At 40.5% G+C, this 21,962-nt stretch overlaps 1 protein-coding gene across 1 annotated transcript in view; it reads left to right on the forward strand.

The window, feature by feature from the left end:
- adamts6 (ADAM metallopeptidase with thrombospondin type 1 motif, 6) overlaps positions 1-15,670 on the forward strand; it is a 52,308-nt gene extending 36,638 nt beyond the window's left edge. The window contains exons 19-25 of the mRNA XM_063888926.1: positions 1,769-1,932; positions 3,197-3,335; positions 5,597-5,726; positions 7,904-8,108; positions 8,190-8,366; positions 11,495-11,651; positions 12,889-15,670. Of these exons, the coding sequence (XP_063744996.1) occupies positions 1,769-1,932; positions 3,197-3,335; positions 5,597-5,726; positions 7,904-8,108; positions 8,190-8,366; positions 11,495-11,651; positions 12,889-12,998 (1,082 nt within the window). The 3' untranslated portion in view covers positions 12,999-15,670. The remainder of the gene's footprint in view (positions 1-1,768; positions 1,933-3,196; positions 3,336-5,596; positions 5,727-7,903; positions 8,109-8,189; positions 8,367-11,494; positions 11,652-12,888) is intronic.
- The last annotated feature ends 6,292 nt before the right edge of the window (positions 15,671-21,962 follow it).

The raw sequence follows: 21,962 nt of genomic DNA on the forward strand, positions 1-21,962 counted from the left end.
GGATGAACCTCAATGACTTTGATGCTAGCCTGACATATCCTTTAGTGCCATCAGCTAGGAAAAAAATCCGCTATCCAGTGAAATATATCTACTAAGTGGACTGGCACACAGTTTAACACAGCTATCCACAGTCTCTGAAGCAGACTAACTTTGATGACCCCTGACTTTTTTTTCTTACCCCATCTCAGATCCCACATTTGTGGTATTAAGTAAAATGTCTTTACAACTTTGAGATGGATTGCCATGAAATTTGGTTAAGACATTCATGTTCCCCTCAGGGTGATTATCCACTTCAGTTTACGACCAAATACCTGCAAACTAATGACAGCTGTACTCTAACCTGTTGGTGAACATGGTAAACATTACATGCCTTTAGCTCAAAGCACCATTCTGTTAATGTGGTGTGTTAAACAGGCACTAATGTTGCTCTCCAGCCTTGTTTCTCTTCACTATCAATCCCTAAGTCTCAGTAGAAGTTCAGTACAATGTGATGAATTGGCAATTTTGACATCAAGCTGTTTCCTATTATCTGTTCAGCTCTGTGTAAACCACATTTCCAGGGATTTCCTCGCGTCTTTGTCAAGAGCAAATTAGAGAAATGCCATCGTTAAATCTCCTGTTGCCTAATGTAATGCCATAAAACAGAGTCTATAAAAACTCTCTGAATCCTAACACATGTGATGGCTCTCCTGGCATCAGACTCATCCGCTCCGTTCCAGACTAAACAAAAACTATTTGCAACACTGGCAGGGACGGACTCATAACAATCAAACAACCGGATTCAATTAAGCCTGCTCTGTGTCTTTTCATTAACGAGAGAAAGACATGTGACAGCGTGTTGAATTTATAGCGGATGGTGTTGATGGAGGGCTTAAGTTACACTTTGAACCGCAGAGCTGCATCAGATTTATAGGGCCGTGGTGACAGCTGCCTGGTCCACAAGGATTATAGGGGATATGATGTCTATATATCAAAGTTTAAATAGTGCAATTTTGGCTATTGTGTTGGACTACATTTTCCATTCCAAGCAATCTGTAACTTTCTTATGAATTTCATGTGTGACCCCAGTGATAAAGATAATATTTTTCTTCTGCAGCATTGTCTGAGTCCTTGCTATTTAGGTCAGCGTAGTTTCCTTTTTTTCCGTTAAATAAAAGCAGAAACTAAGTGAGACAATATAAACACAGAGACTGGGATGCCTGTGGAGACTTGTGTAAACTGCACTGTTCAAAATAACAAAATGCTCACAATAAGTGCCAAATATGTAGAAAATGGATAAATCTCTAAGAGGATTGTGATATTTTAAAGAGGAGTTAACTATTGTTCGAGGGGGGCAAAAAAGGGGAATCTGCAGAGCACGAGCCAGAGAGACAGAATACAAATAGTTGGATCATTTCTCCTGAATTTGGCCCCATTTCAACGCAGAGAAAGTGGATATTTCAGATCTGTTGTGCTTGGAGACCAGCTTTTGTTTTGACAACCAGACAAAGTGGTATTCATAAGATTCGTCCTGGCTTTCACCTGAAGTGTGTTTTCTTTCTCTTCCTAAATTAGACGTATGTACATGTCAGTGCAAGTGAAAAGTCTGCAAACACAGTGTGTGTGCAGGCACGAGTGTGTGTGTGTTTCTGCTCAGAAAGTTGTCAGTGACATCAGGGAAGTTGAAAATGACGATGATGAATGACAGCAGTGACATCATAGCGAATTATTGTCTCCACCTATTGTCTCCGCTACTGAAAATATGACTTGTTCTTTTGTGATTACTCAGCTCTGAAATCTGAAGTGGACGATTATTACATCAACGGAGCGTGGACCATTGACTGGCCCCGGAAGTTTGACATCGCAGGGACGGCCTTCCACTACAAGAGACCGACCGATGAGCCGGAGTCTCTTGAGGCGCTGGGTGCTACCACTGAAATCCTTTTTGTCATGGTAACAAATTGTATTTTATTGAACAAAATGAACTTTAAAAAAAATAATTAAACGTGTGAAACTCAAGTTCTGTTTCCTTTTGAACGTTTTCTTTTCAATATTCCTATATATACAAACAAAGGACTCAAATTGAAGCAGATTTGTTTTGGGTGTTTGTTTTTTTAACACATCCAGCTGCTACAGATCAACAGTATCATTCATTTTTAATAATAAAAAATGTTCCGCTCTGTTTTAGTCTCTGTCTCCTGAGAGAAATATTTGTCTGTTTGACTGCTAAAATGCTCCACTGTGTTGACCAGATAGTCTCTGTGTCCGTCTGCCATTTGCTGCGGATCAAGTAGTGTAGAGTTGGTTTTTAGAGCCTTTTTCTCTAAAGTATTATGCTATGCAAGCAGTGAGAATCACTCGAAATAGTCAACTTGTGTTTCTTACAGAACAATGGGCAGAAACTCACCACAAAACTGCAATATATAGCATATTTAGGTTTTAAACACCAGTAGGGTCGTCACTATGAGAGACACCTCTCAATTTTTTTTCCCATTCCATACATCATCATCATAAATAATATAAATAAAGCCACTTGAATGATAATCCGGGTTGAATAATTTCCCATTTTGTCAGTTTATCAAAAAGACTTACATTTATGGAATTGGAAATATGAACTCAATTCACCTTTTAACTTTTTCTGTGCATTTAATTCTGTACGTATGCTTCTGTTCTGAGTACACTGAAACATCTGGCAGCTAACCTTAGATGACCATCAACCACCAGTTTTGGATGTATTTATATGTGGATATTATTGAAAAACTGGATACTTGATTTGGAGAGCATCTGTGTTGTGTTTGCTCATTCATGTCAAGTTCGTTTTTAAAATAGGTTCCTTTTATTTTCTCTGTGTATTTGTGTGTTAATGTGAGGCAACTGAGCAATTTCTTGTCGTAATACTCGGTGGTTTCTGCCTGACATGAATGCTGAAAATACCAGACCACACAGCAATACTGGAATAGACGAGCAGCTAGCCACTCGACCGCTAGCCATTCCTCTGCGGCGTGCAAAGCCTGACTCCCTCAGGCTCCATCTGCATCCAGAGGACTAATATAAACCCACCAAAGCCTCACTGATCCCGACTGTTCAAACTGCATTTAAATAAAAAATAAATCAGTTTTACTTTGGTGGAAATGAGTGAAATGTCAATTTTACTAAATATCTTATCACACGACTTGTCTCTCCTGTCCTCACCTTCGGTTTGCTGCTTCCTCTGCAGGTCCTCCTCCAGGAGCAGAACCTGGGAATACGCTACAAGTTCAATGTGCCCATCCAGCGCACAGGAAGTGGGGACAACGAGGTGGGCTTCTCCTGGCACCACCTGCCCTGGTCTGAATGCTCTGCTACCTGCGCTGGAGGTGAGTCAGCACTGCAAGCCCTGAGGGAAGTATCTTTGCTCTCTGCTTCTCTGGACTTGATAAATGATAACAGAAACATAGCTCTCAACTTTTCAGGGTTAAAACTGTAGCAATCAGATCCACTTTAAATTCAAACGCAAAGGTTAAACTGGACTGTTAATGCATAAGTGTGATATAAGACATATATCCATCAAAACTTTGTGTAAGTTCTAACAGAGTTTCCAGAAAATGTGCAAAGTAAAGCAAATGAATGTGCGTTTTTATCCACAACTTCATATCAAATATTAGGAGATGCTGGCACAGCATTCAATTCCAAATCAAGTGCCAATAAATCAGAGGAAGGGTTGCAACAAGATGATATATATTGAAAGAGTGCCTGTCAAAAACTCAAATAATCAGACATAATCGGGAAAAATATATGTGGCATTTAAGAAGAAATGTTACTCTATCCTTGTTGCTCCACACAGATCTAATGTGATCATCTTTTTTAAATCAGTTTATTCCTCTTTACTCCTGTCAAGTTTCAAATACAGAAAAAACATTATTCAAACTATATTTTTTCTTGTCTTGTTTTTTAACCAATATGAACATTTTAATCATTATTTAAAGCAGTTCAAGTTTTGATTTTTAAAACTTATAATAAACTACTACCACTTCTGCTGTGCTCCGGTGGGCAGATGCTTTTTTTAAGAGCACTCCAAGTGTTTTGGTATTAAACAGCATAACAGACTGTGGGGGTTTAAATTCTTTTGGAATATTTCTAGCCTTCTCAAATATTTAATACTTAATATCTTGTGTGTGTGTGTCATTCTGTAAATCTTCCCTAACCAATAATTACCCAAATGCTGTAGAGCAGAGTATGGAAACCCAGTATCATAATTTGCAATGGCTTTCCAAAATCATTACTCTGTAGCCGGAGATTCAGCCCTCTTAATAAATTCAATATGTATATTTTCTGTATTTTAGCCAGAGAAATGAATATGGTGTAATTTCTGTGAATGAGCTGCTCTGCATAGCTTCTGGTTTACCAGAGCTGCACACAGATACGAACCACTCTTCCAGAGCGCTTGTCCTACAAAGTAAAACATTCAAAATCTGAGACCGCAATGAAATGTTGACCACGGCCTCAAGAATGACTAAACCAAATGCTTTAGCCCAAAAGCAATGGGTTTCATGTAACAATAAATAGTGTTTCTTCCCAGTTGTCAAGTGTGGCCTGGACGGGTTTGTAATATTTTGTAAAAGCATGACTGAATAAGCATGTGGCTTTCTCTCAGGAAGGATTTCCAATTCAAAAGCAAGAGTTTCAATCTCTTCCTTAGAACCGGCGAGCACACATGTTCCTTCCAGTGTTGTAAACATGCCTTTGCATTGTTGATCTAATTTGTGTCTCTGTTCGCTCCGCAAAAGGTCATTCAATCAGACCCCCATTTGATACAGCTAGCTCAGCTAATTGTGACGTATTGTTCAATATATCACCGCAGCATTGAAATCTATGAAAAACACCTTTTGACAGCCTTACAACCAAAACTCTTTCACCCCATGCTTCGTACAGCTCCTCCAAACTGTATTTCACTTCCAGCTCAAATGGGTAGAGTTTCTATACTTCACACACACACACACACACACACACACACACACACACACACACACACACACACACACACACACACACACACACACACACACACACACACACACACACACACACACACACACACACACACACACACATCCATCCATATCTCATTACATCTGCCAGACAAGTCTGCTGCGGGATATGTCCCATGAGGGCCCAAACAGACCCTTTCCAAGTTGGTATGGCATACACATGCACAGGAACACACACACACACACACACACACACACACACACACACACACACACGCACACACACGCACACACGCACACACACACACACGCATACACAGTGGGAGGTGTGACACCGATACGGTAGCCCTCACTCTCTCCATTAGGAGCCAAAGTAAAGAGCTCCCTGCTCTGTAAAAGTGATTTGCCAAGATATCCTGCAAAGAATCAGGAATTTACATGTCTGGATTTACTACAGACTGAAAGCGATACCATCTCCGCTCAAACACAGCGCTCGGCACGGCGCTCAACACGGCGCTCAACACGGCGCTCAACACGGCGCTCAACACGGCGCTCAACACGGCGCTCGCGGCCTCCATGTTTCTGAAGAGGGTTTAAATGTTTCTGAGCTCCGTGCTGCCTTATTGATCAGTGTGTTTCCTCCTCTTTAGGCTCCCAGAAGCAGGAGGTGGTGTGTAAAAGGCTGGATGACAACTCAGTGGTGCAGAACAGCTACTGTGACCCAGACAGCAAACCTCCAGAGAACCAGAGAGACTGCAACATAGAGCCCTGTCCTCCAGAGTATGTGACCAAAACCATCCATTTAAAACAATATAAAACAGCAGTTATTGTTGCATATCACAAGGTGGAACCAGAGAACGTTTGGCATGTTTGTATGATAAATGAACATCAAAACTACTGTTGATTATTTTAATGTTAAATAATGAACACAATTCCTAGAAAGTCCTGCTCTCCAATAGGAATTTTGCCTTTTCCGATCAGTACTTAAGAGAAGAGATAGGCATTAATATTTGCCTATTTACACGTTCAGCAGTTGTGGAGAAACGTTAGCATTTAATTTCCAATATTTACAAGCTCAGCTCTGTTTTAGCTCTGTTTTGGCTCTGTTACCAAGAACAGTTAAGTTGTGAAACTGAGATCTGTGTCAGGTGATGATTCTCAACACTGAGCTACACAATTAATTACACAGGCATTTGATCCATTGTTCATTTAACAATTCTGAGAAAAGCAGCTTCTTTCTTTCTCTGCTGTTCATTCTTTTAAAAAGAAAAATGGTCCAGGAAAATGAGCCTGACTCAGGATATTATATCACCTTCAATGAGGCCTACTTTGTGAAGTGTGTTTGGAACGAAATAATAAAATAAAAAGGCTGTGATTTATAGCTTCATATGTTAACTATTTTCAGTGTTTTCCTCGTGCCAAAAATTAGAGCCCTGAAAATGACCACCTGTGTTTGATTGTTTTGGCTTCTCTACCAACCCTGGGGGGGGGGGGGGGGGTTAACACACATGTGTACAGGTGCAATATGAACTAGTGTTTGGGGGCCAAATGTCTGCAGCACTGGAGCTAGAAAAGTCAGACTCATTTCAATCCTATGAGGAAAAAAAGGGATTAAATGCATCGGGTTTGATCAGTGACTTGTGTATAAAACTGTGTGTCTTTCAGGCCAAAAAAGCTCATAGTATGCTCAATGTACTATACAAGTGGTCATTTGTTTTCATACATTTAGACAACAGTCTCGGGTTATTTATTTTCACATCTGTATTCAGTAGACGCAGACTCTGTGCTATCTCATTTATTTTGATTAGTACTTGAAGGCTATTGCAGTGCGTGACTTAAACTGTGTGTGTTGAGTAACACATGACATTTGTGTCTATTAGAGAGGCAAACACCCTCTGCAGCCTCATGACGGGCCCAATAAGTCCACGTAAACACTATTGTTTTAGAAAAGCCGGGGTTTTATGGGCTCGCGTAATGAAAGCTAACACAGATGTTTGAACACGTCGTTAATTCTGTATACATTCCTTCAGATGATGTAATATCTCTCAAGCTGGATGTGTTTGGAGGGCTGTTGTCCGGGCAGTTTTATGATATCAGCTCTGAAGTGTGTAGACGGTGGGTCTCATTTTTCTGAAGGTCAAAAACTCAGCAGCATGGCACAAACAGGGTGGTCAATTATCTGCCGGATCACAAGAGTTCAACTGCATCATTTATCTTTTAATGAGTGATAAAATGTTCAAATTAAGACATTTTGTGCCGATGTTGGCCTTAATTTTGTCTATATTTGATGATGCTTCAATACTTCGCCAAGCACTAGAATGTGGTGGTTGTTATAGATAAAATAGAATAATTAAATAGGAAGATTGATAATGCATAAGTATGGATAAGGAATTACTTACACCTGTTTTCCAAGCCAAGTTACACCAAATCTACGTTTTGCATTGTCGAATAAACCTAATAAGCTTAAAACTGAAATAAAAAACGTTTGAAAACTGGATTTTGACAAACTTTATAAGTTTGTAAAGAATTTTGTCATGCATTAACCCAAACAAATGTACAGTTGAACTCATAACAACCAACCAATTGACAAATAGTGAATACATACTATGCTCTTTTCCATACCTGATTTAAAGAAAGTTAAGAACGTTTATCTGGAAAAAAGTTTTGATTCCTTTAAACAAAAGAGGGCAATATTCTCAAAATATTGTTAAAACAGAACAAGCCGAACAAGAAGCAAACAAGATCATTTGAGACTTGACATTTTCTGATAGGTTACTGAGGTTCGATGTCCTTTGAAATTGTGCTGCCCTTTTAGTAATCCAACTTTGATAAAGTCACCCACATGTTCAGAAGCATAATGTGATTTTACACCCTCACTGACATTATCAAAAGCCCTTTTCTTATGAAGTCACCACAGGGAGTACAACACTGCTCCAACTCTGATTTCTGTCCTGCAGGTGGTTTATCGGGGACTGGTCGGAGTGTGGGAAGACATGTGACGGCGGGATGAGGACGAGGACGGTTTTGTGCATCAGGAAGATCGGCCCTGCTGAGGAGGAGACACTAGAGGACACACACTGCCTGACTCACCGACCTATCGAACGAGAGTCCTGCAACAACCAGTCCTGCCCGCCAAAGTGGGTCACTCTGGATTGGTCGGAAGTAAGATAATGTTCTGAAACTAACTTTAGCTCTAGAGTGCTGTCAAAGATGTGCTTCTTACACCTTCTCCTGTCTGTTCAGTGCACACCTAAATGTGGCCCTGGCTTCAAGCACCGCATTGCCTTGTGTAAGAGCAGCGACCTCGCCAAGACCTTCCCACCCGCACACTGCCCGGGCCACAACAAACCTCCAGTCCGCATCCGCTGCAGTTTAGGACGATGTCCCCCTCCTCGCTGGATCCCTGGTGAATGGGGACAGGTAAGACAGCACTTTCATGATTTTAAACTTATATTAACATACAGCTTTTGTAACTCTAGGATCTCCAAGGGTTTATTTGCTCTCTCACACAAAAACATGGGTTACTTTCAGTTTTACTCCAACATCTACAAATTAACATATTGAACATATATTCCAGTATGTTAATGTGTTATTACAATGCTACTGTCCATTTTTTCTTTGCCAGCAGCACAGGGAATTTCCCTCTTCTCTTTCCACGTGTGCAGGAAGTCTCTTCTCCCCAAACAACACAACCGGTTATGCAAATCAATGCGCAATGATGTTGCCAATATGCAAAGGAGGGTATGATGTCATCTGAAAACTTTAAGCGACTCTTGGAAGTAGTGCTCGCTTCTTTTTATTGTACAAGAGTTGGCAACACTGCGCAGGATGCACTTCATTTTGCTTCCCACAGTTATTTTCACACTGTCTGTCATTTCCATTACTTGGGTAGGCTACTGATAGCTCCGGTGGAAAATAGAAAGCACTATTTTCTTCATGTTTTAGGTCATTGATGCAGCTCATTTGTCCTCTAAATCAACCCTTAAGTTTCTGAAAAGATTAAACAAAGTCGGAGTCAGAAATGCATAGTGAAAATGAGGCTTAAAGGGAACTAATTTGAACCTCTATGGTGTGTTTATTGTACAGCACCTATATTGTGTTATCCATTTTTACTTCATAACAAGTAAAAGCAAAAACCTTGTCTTTTAGCACTTTAAACATGAGCTTCTCAAACAACAGTATGCTGGTTAATCCTTTAAAAGGATAGTTCGATTGTCTAAAAGCCAAAAGATGCACTGATGGACTCCTTGTGTTGGTGAATGGTTAATATAATTTACACCTGGATGACACACTAAGCAGGCCTGTGACGTGTGTGTGCCTGCGTAGGAGCTCTGTTTGTGTAATTGGGTCCAAGTGCTCCAGTGGGCCTGCAGTGTGTGATCAGTGGCAGCAATATCCTCCTGGGCTGTTTGAAGTTTATCTCTGTCTCAGAACAGGCCTCTCGATCACTTCCAGGAAACAAGATTGAGAGGAATACCGAGGAGCAGCTTTCTCGGGTTCACCGTGACATGACTTAGTGTGCTCTGCAAAGCTGTTGAACACTTTACAACACAGCTGACTCATGTAGGTGAGGGGGACGCCAGAAACACGTGCGTCAGAGGGGGTTGAACGCACCAAAAAATATGACTTGTTATTTTGGTTGGGATTTGTTGGGAATTTGAGTGTAAAAGTGTAATTTTAAACAGCTCTGATGTTTAGAAGATGGCCCGGTGGAGCTGATGTCATGGTTTGAGCCCCCTGGGGTCGGAGGTCAGAAGTTAAGAGTTAGGCCGTCTAGGTTACAGCTCTCCCTTGGCTTCTCCTCGGTTCACTGACATCAAAAACACACCTTTACAATTCGATCAGTGGCAATAACGGTCGTAAACAAAGCAGATCGGACTGATAACCTGGCTATCAAAGAGTCAAGCAGGGGTTAATACCTCGGAGAGCAACAGCTTGGATCTGCTCTTACACAGCACTTTTCTGTCCTGGGGCTAGGTGTGTGTGTGTGTGTGTGTGTGTGTGTGTGTGTGTGTGTGTGTGTGTGTGTGTGTGTGTGTGTGTGTGTGTGTGTGTGTGTGTGTGTGTGTGTGTGTGTGTGTGTGTGTGTGTGTTTGGCTGTAATTACAAGCTTGGCCCTTGCAGCTCCAGTCCCTCGAAGCATCAGAAAGGGAAGATTGTTGCCAGCTACCAAGCTTCTGGCCTCCTAAGGCCCAAAGGTCACTGGTTCAAATCCCACTTAAGTCGCACCATTGACGTACACCATCTGTCATGGCCGGCAGCGGGTCCTTAATAAAGACTCTCTAATTGGGAAGGGATGACATGCAGGCTCTCTGATCTGAGACAGCCAGAGAGGATCATTGAAGGTGACAGAAAGCCCGGTAGTTCTCTCATCAGCAGGAGGGGAGTCAGCTTCATATCACACACTCGTACTGTACACACGTAGTGATGGCAAACAGGTGTGTTGTTGCCCAGTGCTTTCAAAGTTATAATGAAGATTCATTGAGGCTTGTGTTTTGGCATCTCGTTTTTGGAGTCTTTTTTCTCTTCTAAAAGGGTTTTATTGGCCACCCATAGAACCAATTTCAGTTTTTATTAGAACTAAAACATTTATAGAAGTCAGGTGCACAATACGAGAAGCTTTTTCATGTGTTAACAAATGTTTTGTCCCTTAGTTCTGTGGCCAAGGTGAGTCCATCGTCTTTTTTCCTTCAAAGTCAAGCCAGAATGACCACATGCTGAAAGAGGTTTCTTTAAGGTTGCTTTTATTAGGATGCATCAACATTTATTACTCCATTGTTTTGGAGATATCCTTGTAAACAAATCCTTAATACGTCTCCAGTTCTAGCAATTATCCAACAACAGGATCAGCAGGACTGGCTCGATTAATTAACCCTTTCCGCCCGATTGGTGCAATCTGCGTCACAAATTGAACTCATCCCAGTCAAAATTTAACACAGATATGATGTGCAATTTTAGAACGAGGTTGACTTTCTGAGGCTTTCATTATCCATGGGGACTAAACATCCATAAATATACCTTTAAAGATGTTCCTTTAACTTGTAATACTTTTTGCTCTTAGCACTTAAAAGATGTGGCCTTTTAATTTAATCTGAATTATTCCCTTCCTTATGAGAAACAAATGTCTGTTTCTCTGTCGGTCCTTGCAATCACACAAACATGGAAATCCCTGACGAGCAACAGCTGACCTGTTAGCTCTGAGTTTGGGAACAAAATCACTGACATGCAGCCGGTTGAGTCAAACAAAGGGGAAGGTGACTCTGCCTTGATGATTGGTTGATTGGATCAAGTTGTGCTGTGCGTGTGTGTGTGTGTGTGTGTGTGTGTGTGTGTGTGTGTGTGTGTGTGTGTGTGTGTGTGTGTGTGTGTGTGTGTGTGTGTGTGTGTGTGTGTGTGTGTGTGTGCAGGGATTACCCAGCTGTGCATCTGCGTGCATAAGGAGGACTTACAGCACCCAGGGTCACAGAGAAAAGATGGTGCTTATGTTCATGGAAGAACGTTCATTGGCTTAACTGCATAGACAATATGTTTGTGGTTTCCTGTTGCAGTGTTCGGCGCAGTGCGGCCTGGGCCAGCAGATGAGGACGGTGCAGTGTCTGTCGTACACCGGGCAGCCGTCTAATGACTGCTCAGAGTCCCTCCGACCCACCACTATGCAGCAGTGCGAGAGCAAGTGCGACGCCACCCCCATCTCAAATGGCGACGGTAAGATGAGGAAACGTGTGCTGCACACATACATCTGACTGTGCAGTTCCTTCAAATGCAAAGAAGATGGTTCATGTGAATACATATTGTTTAGCACATGCATTGCTTTCACTCAAGCCCTAAATGAAAAGGTTATAATCTGTCCCCATCTTCATCTCCACTGTTCTACTATGACCTAAACACACTTGGATGACACACTCCTCGCCACTTTGCCAGCTACATTAATCTTTCCAGTGGGGTTGGCTCCTGGTCAAAGCGAAACAGCTCAACCCTCCATATACACTTACACATGATGGATGGCTATTCAGATGCATTGGGAAGGGCCTTTCGATTAGCCTGAATGGAAAACGTGAGCAGCGTTTACAGGCTGGCTAATGGGATTAGCTGTAGGCTAATTGTTCCTTTACGGACAGCAGTGAGGCAATGTCTCGTTTCATTTGGCTCTGCAGAGGCAGGGGCCAAAGCCTAATAAGGGAAGACACTCTGATTGTGATAAGGCATTTAGAGCACAGCTTGTCTGGCATCCAGCAAGCAGTTAGTGTGTGTGTGAAGGAGTATGTGCATGCTACAAATGGCAGGAAGCCCAGTTAGTGAACAAGGCCAGGACCTGAGCTCCCGCCTCTGCGTCCAAGTATAGTTGCAGAGCTTTTATTCTGTGGAGGCCTGAGGGAGATCAATCAGCCCTCATGTAGCAGGTTAGCCCCAGTCTGTGTCTGATGTGTTCTGTAACAGTCCTAAGCATCGCATCGAGATTAAAAACTTACATTATTTGCAAACCCCAGAAGTTTGTAACCGCTATTGAACCCTTAAAGCCTCCTCTAACCATCTTGATGATAAAATATGCAATTTATTGCATAATAAAAATTGCTTCCCAAGTTTTGACTGATTCCTAATCGTTTACATTCTATGTTGTAATAAAAAGGCCTTAAAAATATTAATCATTTTACTTTGTGGACCCTGTAGACACCTTTTACTGGTATAACTGATAATAAAGTGTAATAATAATAAAAGATAAAGTGTATATTTGTTGTACAGATGTGAACTTCTAGCTATTGAGTTTGAATTTGAAAAAAGAATCACAACTAGGGAAACGGGTTGAAAATCATTCCCTTTTATTGCAACAGAGAAATTATTGTAACACATGACAATACTGGGGCTAGAAGCAAGGTTTGAAAAGGAGAGTAAACTACAAAATATTCTTCACTCTTTAACTCAGCTCTCTTATTTCTTTCTCCAGAGTGCAAAGATGTTAACAAAGTGGCCTACTGCCCGCTGGTACTGAAGTTCAAGTTCTGCAGCCGTGCATACTTCAGACAGATGTGCTGCAAGACCTGCCAGGGCCACTGACCCTCGGAGAACAAGACATAGCAAAAAATAAAAAAGGCAACAAAGATGGAGGGAGGATGACACGGCACTGAAAGGAAAAGAAAACAGGGCAGACTGAAAAAAAAAAACCTCTGGTCCAGTGGAAAAGAGACGAAGAGCGACAGAAGAAAACTATGGATTTCCTCGCTTATCACACCTGGTCCTCCTGCCCTCCATCGTGGTGGCATCCAAACCACTGCTCAGCCCACAATGCTGACGCAAACTGTTTTTATTTTTCACTTCTGTGAAGTGGAACTTGGAAGATTATTCGCTGGTTATTTTTATTATAATAATAATTATTGGTATCATTGTTAGTCTTCCTTCATGTTTGTTGTTTTATGAATCCAAAGTGCTGGACACATCGCTTGCAGATGATGTGACCCTCGGAGATGGACAGACGGAGGGGGAGGACTCTACGCTAGAAGAAATGGGGTGGGAGTTGAAAGTGTCGGACTCCTGTCTTTGGGACAATTGTGATGGTGCTATCGGCAGGCAGACTTCTGGATACGGTGCACTTTTTCGTGTAAATACTTTGCCAATTTACCGTTCAGATACGACAGAGAAACCCCATCAGTGTACTGTATATTTATTGTACAATTCCAAGCAGAGCTGAGATATTGTCCTCTGATCATGTTTTTGTCAGTTAGTGGCCTACTGTCATGGAAGGGAATGTAATGTGATTTAATTCATATTCAACGTCTCTGTGCTGGAATGAACATATAACATACTGTAACATACATTAAACCCTTATATACTGTAAGGATTGTATATTATATATGATGTTAATCCAGGACCAGGAAATACTATGTGGTTATAGGACGATTTTCAAATCACTTTTTCTTTCCCCAGATGGGTGCCTTAGTTCCTAACAATTTAATAAAAGCTCACTCAGTGTCATTAGTCCAGAGTAGTGTAAAGATATCGTAAGACGGTGCCTGGGCCACATGAAAAACTATAACCAAACGGGCCTTTACTAAACATCCCACTGAGGAACTTTCAGTTCACTATTGAAGGATTCATTTTGAAGGATCTTGTTCATTGGAACCACAGAGCAGTCACTATTTCTTACTGTCTTAAGGTGGATGACTATTACATCAGAAGTTGTCATATATTATTGTGTCATTGTTTATTTGCCTATAGAATTTAAAGGAATAGTTAGACCTTTTTCTTGCAGTGAATTAGACAACCAAGATACCAGTCACTATCACGTCTGTACTGTGAGTATGAATCTTTAGCCATACTACATTTAGCTTGTTTTCAATAATCACATTCAAGTATTTAATAGTTTGCCTCTTAAACAGCAGAATGTTTTGGACCGCTTTACCAATGTATTGAATGGGGAAAAGGCAAAGCAATGAAAATGGAGGTTGCCATCACCCCAAAATCAATAGGCTTGGTCCAGTAATAAATATTTTACTCTTTGTTTTTGGAAGAACTAAAACATGCTCATTACATTAGTGGCTAGCTAAGCCAACTTCCTCCTGGCTGTAGTTTGATATTGAACATACAGACACAGTGATCATCAATCTTCTCATCTAATTCTCAGCAAGAAAATCTGAAAATAGAGATCCAGGTTTTTGGTGTACAAATACCCCCTTAAGACAAAGTCCTCTCTCATTATCCTTGTTCCGCAGCGGCAAGAAAATAACAGCCAACTTAACGGTGCTTCTCCCTTTTTTTTATTTTCTTTTTTTTATTTCCACTGAGTACTATGTTTACCTCTTCTTTTCCTCCTGCTCTGCTCTGAGGGCTGCTGCCTTCCCAGGCTTCTGGTGCTATCAAGTGGGTGCTTCCATTCAACCCTCCAGTGTGCTTAAAAGTGAGGCTGGCTCCAAACAATATGAAAGTATATCCTTGTCAATATCTCTTATGGTAAATGCTGGTCATGTTATTGTTTTGTTTTTATCTGTTTATACCTCACACTGGGAATTTTCATTGTTAACCGTGTATTCTTATTTGCGCCACCAACAAAATGGACACTTGCCCAGTTTGAACTGAGGTGACATTCCTGCTGGTTTAGGGGGTTGTGAAAGGGAACATCTCTATCACACACTTGTTATGGAGGTACAGTAGGAACTATGAAAGACGATTCAGGAGTGTACAAGAATCTCTGTTAACAACTCATTTCTAATTTTGCTGCTGCTACTTTTTTGTAGCCACCTTCAGTAGGACAATGTTGAGCAGATTTGATTGGTTACCAAACCTTGAATGAGGCCGTTGGGAAAGGACAGTGGACGCTGAGATGCATTTGAAAGCAGTTAAACTCAGATTGCTTGGACTTTACTCACCTACTGGCTGCGGGATACGGAGCCTCCAGAAAAAATAGAATTGAAATCACTCAAACTGGTACTCATTGCTGTGAACTTGGATGTTTGAATGTCACATTGATTACGTGTACATAAAGTGCAAGAGAAATGGAAAGCATCATGTGATTAGTTGCGTATATTTTATATTCAGTATTAATGTTGGTACACTGTTACTAATTTTCTTTATTTCAAATGTAAATTATATGCTAATTTATTGCGTTGTCTCACTTGTACATTTATTGCACTGCATGCAAACAGAACTTTAGCATAGTGAAAAAATATGCAGTGATGCAGCCCTTCACCAGCCCTTTTTTTTAGACACAATAAAAAGAGCAGCTTTTAAAGAGACCTTGTGTTAGTGGATTCATTTTTTTCCCCTGCTTGTCAAAACACATCAAAACATGTCTGTGCAACATTTCTAGGGGTGTACACAGTGATTCCTTTGAGAGGAAAAAGCTCCACATATACACTGATGATCAAATGCAAAGTGCCAGGATGGATGCTCTGTTCTCACAGGCTTTAAGAGATATATAATATTGTGCTTTTACTCAACTCTTGGAAAGCTCCCACAGCATGAGAACAGCTAATGGCATCACACCAAGATACCAGTTACCTTTGCTGAGGAAATCCATTCATTCACTGCCTCAGAAAGAGAACGGGTTTTCGCCTATCTAACTGATCATCATCTGAGATTCCAATATAATGCAATTCTGAGTGAGCAGCAACAAACACCTTTCCGAAATGAGTTTGTTGCCATAGCTTTGGTATGGCACTGTCCTTCCTCTCATCCTGGCCTCAAGTGTCTGGATTCACTCTTTGGGAACTGTGAGGTTTCCACTCTCCTTGGTAATTAATTCCAAATAAACAGTGACTAGCCCACTTGGCTGGGAAACACTGCCGTCTCCTTCTAATCCACAGTGTCCAATTACAGAGGGAGACAGATGGCCTGTTTGGTCTAATGTAACCAGTTTAGAATACCTGTACGTCTGGCCCAGCTTCTGTCTCCCGCGCTGGCTGGTCTGCAGTGGTCTTTGATTACGTTAGTCCTAACCTGCAGAGCTGAGGCGACAAGGATATAAAGAAGGGAAGGTGATGGAGTTCTTATGTAGTTGACCTGACAGACCTGAGGTGGCTACTTCACACAAAACATATGCACATGATTTTGTATACTGTATGCCGATGATTGTTCATTTTGGATTAAACATATAACCTGGAGGTTATTCTTTAGAAAACATATGCTGTTCATTTGATGCTGGGCATATACACACGAAATTAGGAAGATTGTGGTCAAGACAAATATATGTTCTCACACAGCTTTATTTTTTTAATCTTTAAAATAAGAAATATTATTTATTTTTGTTTTCAGCACTGTCTTTATATAGGTCGTATCAGAAAAGGTATGGTTTGAAAAATATTTGTTTCTAGAAGATTCTACTGTAGCTTATGAGCTAACTCGTATGAGGGCTAGCGCTAGTTAAAATAGCTCCCGGGTAACTCTCTGTTTTCTTTCTACTGTTCTGTTTACTCCTCCCTGTGATTTTGCTCAATGTTAATGTATTGTAGTTGTAAAGTAAATATATTAATGTAAAAGTTACTTTGCAAATGGTCAGTTAGCAAGACTGTTTCCTGGTTAACTTAGCTGTGGTTGCTGACGGGACAATATTGTCTGAAATAATTTCATCATTTCATCAGATTTACCCATGCACTTTTACTCATTTAAATGTATTCCAATAAAAATGTTGTTTTTAAATGGTGTAAATTCATTTCACTGTAGAAAAAAAAGGCACTGTTAGCATGTCTTTTACAACCTAAGTATGACCACAGAAAAAGTACTGTTGAACTCTTATATTAAAATGTTGAAATGATAAGTTGGCAGGATACATTACTCCCCCTATGCTATGTGTATTTGACTCAGTGACAAGGTGATTTCCCAGTACATAGAGTACACAGAGCTCACAGGCTGCCTATGATTAGAGGTGTAGAGGGGATGAGGAACAGATTGTTCCTTGTCTCCAGGAATCTGCACTTGACTCACACAGTGAGAGAAGCCATTGCCGTTACTTATCAGCAATTAAGTATTCTTTACTTTGCCAATCTTTAAGTTGTACAACAAAGCAAAGTAGCATACTAACAATTACAACGATGCATGAAATGCGCAAAATTACTTTATGCTCATATCAATGGTAAAATCTGCACCCTACGATCCGTCAAATTTCAAACATTAAAGTTTGAAATTCCCCAAAACCTGTGGGATTACTCTTGGTTGATGTTCTGAGGACATAAACTCTATCTAAAGACAAAGGCTCTGGTGTTATTTCTCCAGCTGGAAGGTGTGAGGATTAACATAGGGACGGACAACATAGCTCCCTAAGCGTTTATCATTCCTAATCAAAGCTGCTCGGTGTCGTCGATGAGTGCTTGAAGAGTTTCAGACACTCCTCTGTTTGAACACAGTGCAGCAGGACAAACAGCTCCAGATGGTGTGGGTGGACACAGTGCATGCAGGGACCTAGGGGCTCTGACATGCAGGAATGCTGGCCTGGGATGGGAAGGTCACGGATCCAGCACCTGCTATCTACTGGGCTCTGTTTGGGCTCTGTCCTGTTAAGCCCCACAGCTCTTTCCCACAGCTGAGGCCCATATTGAACTTCTGCAGAAGAGATCAAAGCCCTGAAGAGCACCGAGATGAAGAGGGCAACAGAAACCCTGTCACATATACCAGGAGGATGTGTTTTTTCCTTCACACCTTCAAAGATGTGAAGAGACATGCTTCAGCTGTACACATGGCCTCTATCAAGCTGTTTTCTTCCAGTGTCACGAGCTCTGCACTTTCCTAATCAGCTGTTAACCACACTGTGCATATACTGTAGATGCCATACCAAAACATGCATGCTATTTTTGTGCATTTTAACAATAAAGTTTCTTCATTATTTCCCTGTCACATCAGAAAGTGGCCCATTGCAGTTGGTAAGCATTACAAAATTGCTTGTCATTATTCACAGAAAATATATTCAGCGTTTAAACGTTATGCAAATTGACTTTGCTTTTCAATGCAAGGCTGGCTATGTTTAAAGGTAAAATGTTTTTTGCAAAGTAAGGCAATTTGTGCGCTATACATTCTTTATACAGCGTATCATTCCTGATTAGTTTTGGATAGGACTTTTGTGTTTCACTTTCTCACCTCTGCAGACCTATATTATGGGATTTTCAAGCATAATGAGGCCCCAACTCTCAGTATCTATATATACAGTGGTTCGGCAGGTAGCTGGGTCACCTTTAAGAGATGTGTTACTATACTGTCCTCTGTCAGCAGGACAGATAGCAGATAAATGGATTAAGTGTATAAAAAATCAATAGCCAATCACTTAGGAGTCATTGGAGTAAAGCCAAGAGCTTTCGCTTGGTTGTGGATGAGGCTGAATAATAATGTGTGTGTATGTGAGTGTCATCATTTGGGTAGATGGGACTTTTGAACAGCACGCTTTATGTACAGCATACTTAAGGACATCCTCTCTCAAGAACATTATGAAATCCATCAAGAATGAATTATGTAGTGATTTAGCCTCTTCAGCTCCAACTGCCTATTTCTAATAAATGACGGCTAGCTAATGAGGACAAATGATAATGGGCTGTAGACGCAGTACAGAAAGCTACAAGGCTCATGGTTATTACTCTGCTCAGTTACATTGTAATGCTGCTTCTGTCTCCGCTTCATAGCCCACATGTCCTTCACTGTCGAACAATGAAAAGGTGAATCTTTGTAAAGAACACGGATGTACCAAGGACGTCTAGCAGAGGCACATTGCAGGTTTGACAGCAACCTCTATGGCCCGCAGTTAGTGGCTTGGAACTTCAATCATGTTCTGCGGTAACAATATGTTTTATGGAGGATTAAGTCATCCGTTTTTATAGTGTGTTGGTTGTCGTTAATGTTATCTCCATGCATTCTCATTACAATGAAAAAGTGGCTGTAAAGACTAAATGATCTGCTTGCAAGGAATTTTATTAATTGACTACAGATTCATCAATCAATCGTCCTCTATAAGAACAAGGTGCTATTTCAGGTGTAGGTTGATTGTTAGGGTTGTCTTTGTCTTTAGGATATGGAAATAGCACAGTCAAGACAACAGAATAAGCAGAGATGAAGTACTCAGATCTTGTACTTAAGTGAAAACAGAAATACCAAAGTGTAGGAATGCTCTGTAAAAGTTAAGTCCTGTATTCAATATGTTACTCTAACAAAAGAGTAGTGGCATCCAAATATTCCTAAAGTACCAAAAGTAAAAGTATTCATTATGCAGATTGGCCCATTTCAGAATGAAGACCACTGCAGCATTATCAGTTTCTCTGGTTTTACTATTTATAGGTATGTCTCAAAGTTCAATTATTATTATTATTATTATTAATAATTATTGTATTCTATAAAATGCTGACAACATTTCTCTGTGTTGGAATTCAACAGACACTGGAATGGCTGCCATAAATGTAGAGATTGAGAGTGGTCTCTTATTTTTTCCGCAGTTGTATGTTTTGATTATGATTATTGATGTATTCATATGTTATTCAAGCTGGTAAAGGTGGAAATAATTGTAATTATTTGATTTACTGCTGATAATAAAACAAAAAAAAACTAAAATTCTAAAAACAAGAGATTAATCATTAATTTTCAGTGTCATTGAAGGGGGCAGAAGAAACACCAAACTGCTGCAGCTAGCTCATATAGTAGCTAATGTGGTAGCAAGTAGTAGCATATTAAAACATCCAGCAAACACAAATAAATATTACCATTTATTTTGAGTCATGTATCTGGACACCTTGTGAAGATACTGTATGTATAATATACTCTAAGTGCAATTTTATTTATTTTTTAGCCTTGGGTTTGTCTTCAACAACTGCTTAGAAAATAGATCTGGGTCTAGATCTGGGGCTCTAGCCAGCAGGACATTGCTCCTTAGCTTCTCGTTAATTAATTCTAGCCAAATGCTTCAGTGCAAAAGTGCAGCGGGTTTATTCAAGCTTTTGTTGTTGTTGCTCTGCTGACTTTGGGTTTTGACAATGACCCAACGACACTATGAGCTAGAAGAGACAGAAAAGTTGTGTGTTTATGCTTTCTAACTTTAGCATTAGCATTATGAATCATTTGATTAAGTGTTAATATCAAAAATATGTGTAGGTTTTGAAGAGGTCTAAATATCAGTTAGAGTATTTTGGGAGAATTCACATGGCAGTTACATGTTTCATTTCTATGTTTATTAGAAGCAGTATATAGTTTGAGTTTGGCGTCTAGGCTCGGGCCTCATCACTCCACATATTTACATAGAACATTGAGTGAGGTTGGTGGTGGGGCAGGCGAGCATCGCCAATGTGGAAGCCGCTAGGTGAACGCATTAGCAGCAGCAGCAGCATTAGCGAGGCAGAGGTAGGCAGATCCAACAGTTTAAATAGAGCGCCAAATTAAGGGGACTATGTTTGGTTGGTTGCAAGAGTGTTGAGGGGCGTTATGTGCGAATGTATCATTGGTGTTCGAGTTGACTGCCTGAACTAGCTCGCAGGCTTCGCCCCATTTATGCTTCAACAGCCAGATACAAGAAAGATATTTAAAGAAGGAAACAAGATGGCGAACCAACTGAACTCCAATCAACAAGAAGAAGGTGATAAATGATGGTGATTATGAAACAAATGTGGCTTCCTTTTTTTCTTGGGTACCTGTTTCCTGGCTTTAAATCCCTTTGATCTTCTTTACCTGGGGCTTGTAGTTTAAATACCTGTAGACTTGACAGCACTAGAAATAATGATTCCAAAAGTATGCCCTTTGCACTCACAAAATAATTTGCATTTAGGAGGAAACTTTTGATTTACAAACACTGTGGAAGGTCATAGATCCATCATGGATTACTATATTAACAGAGTGATGAAGTGTCATGTTGCCTTGAGGATTTGTCTTTTTGTGCTGAAGCATAGAAACACAGGATAACTACAGATAGTACAACAAGTTAGGACATTTGTGTTTGGCATTGGCAGAGAAGATTTGGCAAATTCTTCATGGGCGCAACCCACATACTCAGCTCTCCAACGGTAGAAGATTTATTGCCAAGAAGCATTGTTACAGCAAAGACATAATCTACCAAACACACATTTTTTTATTTTTTGTTCTATGTTTATATGTATATCAACTTGGGTGACTTGATTCAAAGGAATCGTTCAGAAGAACTAAGTATGCCAGAAAGAGTCACTGAAATCAAACATAGTGACAACAGCAGGATCTTGTAATCCAGGTTTTTCTGTTGAAGAACACAACCTTCATCCCTATTTAGCAGACTGACCTGCAGCCCTGGAGTGGTATCTTTAAAGGCTATTGTCATAAGTGGGATCCTGTCTGAACCAGTTCAATGGTTTCAGTTTGCCTGAGGATCAGGTCAGGGCTTCAGTTTAGACTTCAAGAGTTGTCCATTTCTCGAAAGCAGCATATGATCTATAAGCAGCTGTTTAGAAAGAAAAAACAATTTACTGAACTCAAGTTGAAAAGTAACAGGAGTTTATAGGCACACTATCAGCTCTGTGATGTGTAAGTCATTGTGCTAACAATAGCATTCTGATGCTTAGCAGATATAATGTTAACCATTGGAACCATCTTAATGTT

Source organism: Eleginops maclovinus, chromosome 8 (genome assembly GCF_036324505.1).
Source record: "Eleginops maclovinus isolate JMC-PN-2008 ecotype Puerto Natales chromosome 8, JC_Emac_rtc_rv5, whole genome shotgun sequence".
Taxonomy (NCBI): Eukaryota; Metazoa; Chordata; class Actinopteri; order Perciformes; family Eleginopidae; genus Eleginops; species Eleginops maclovinus.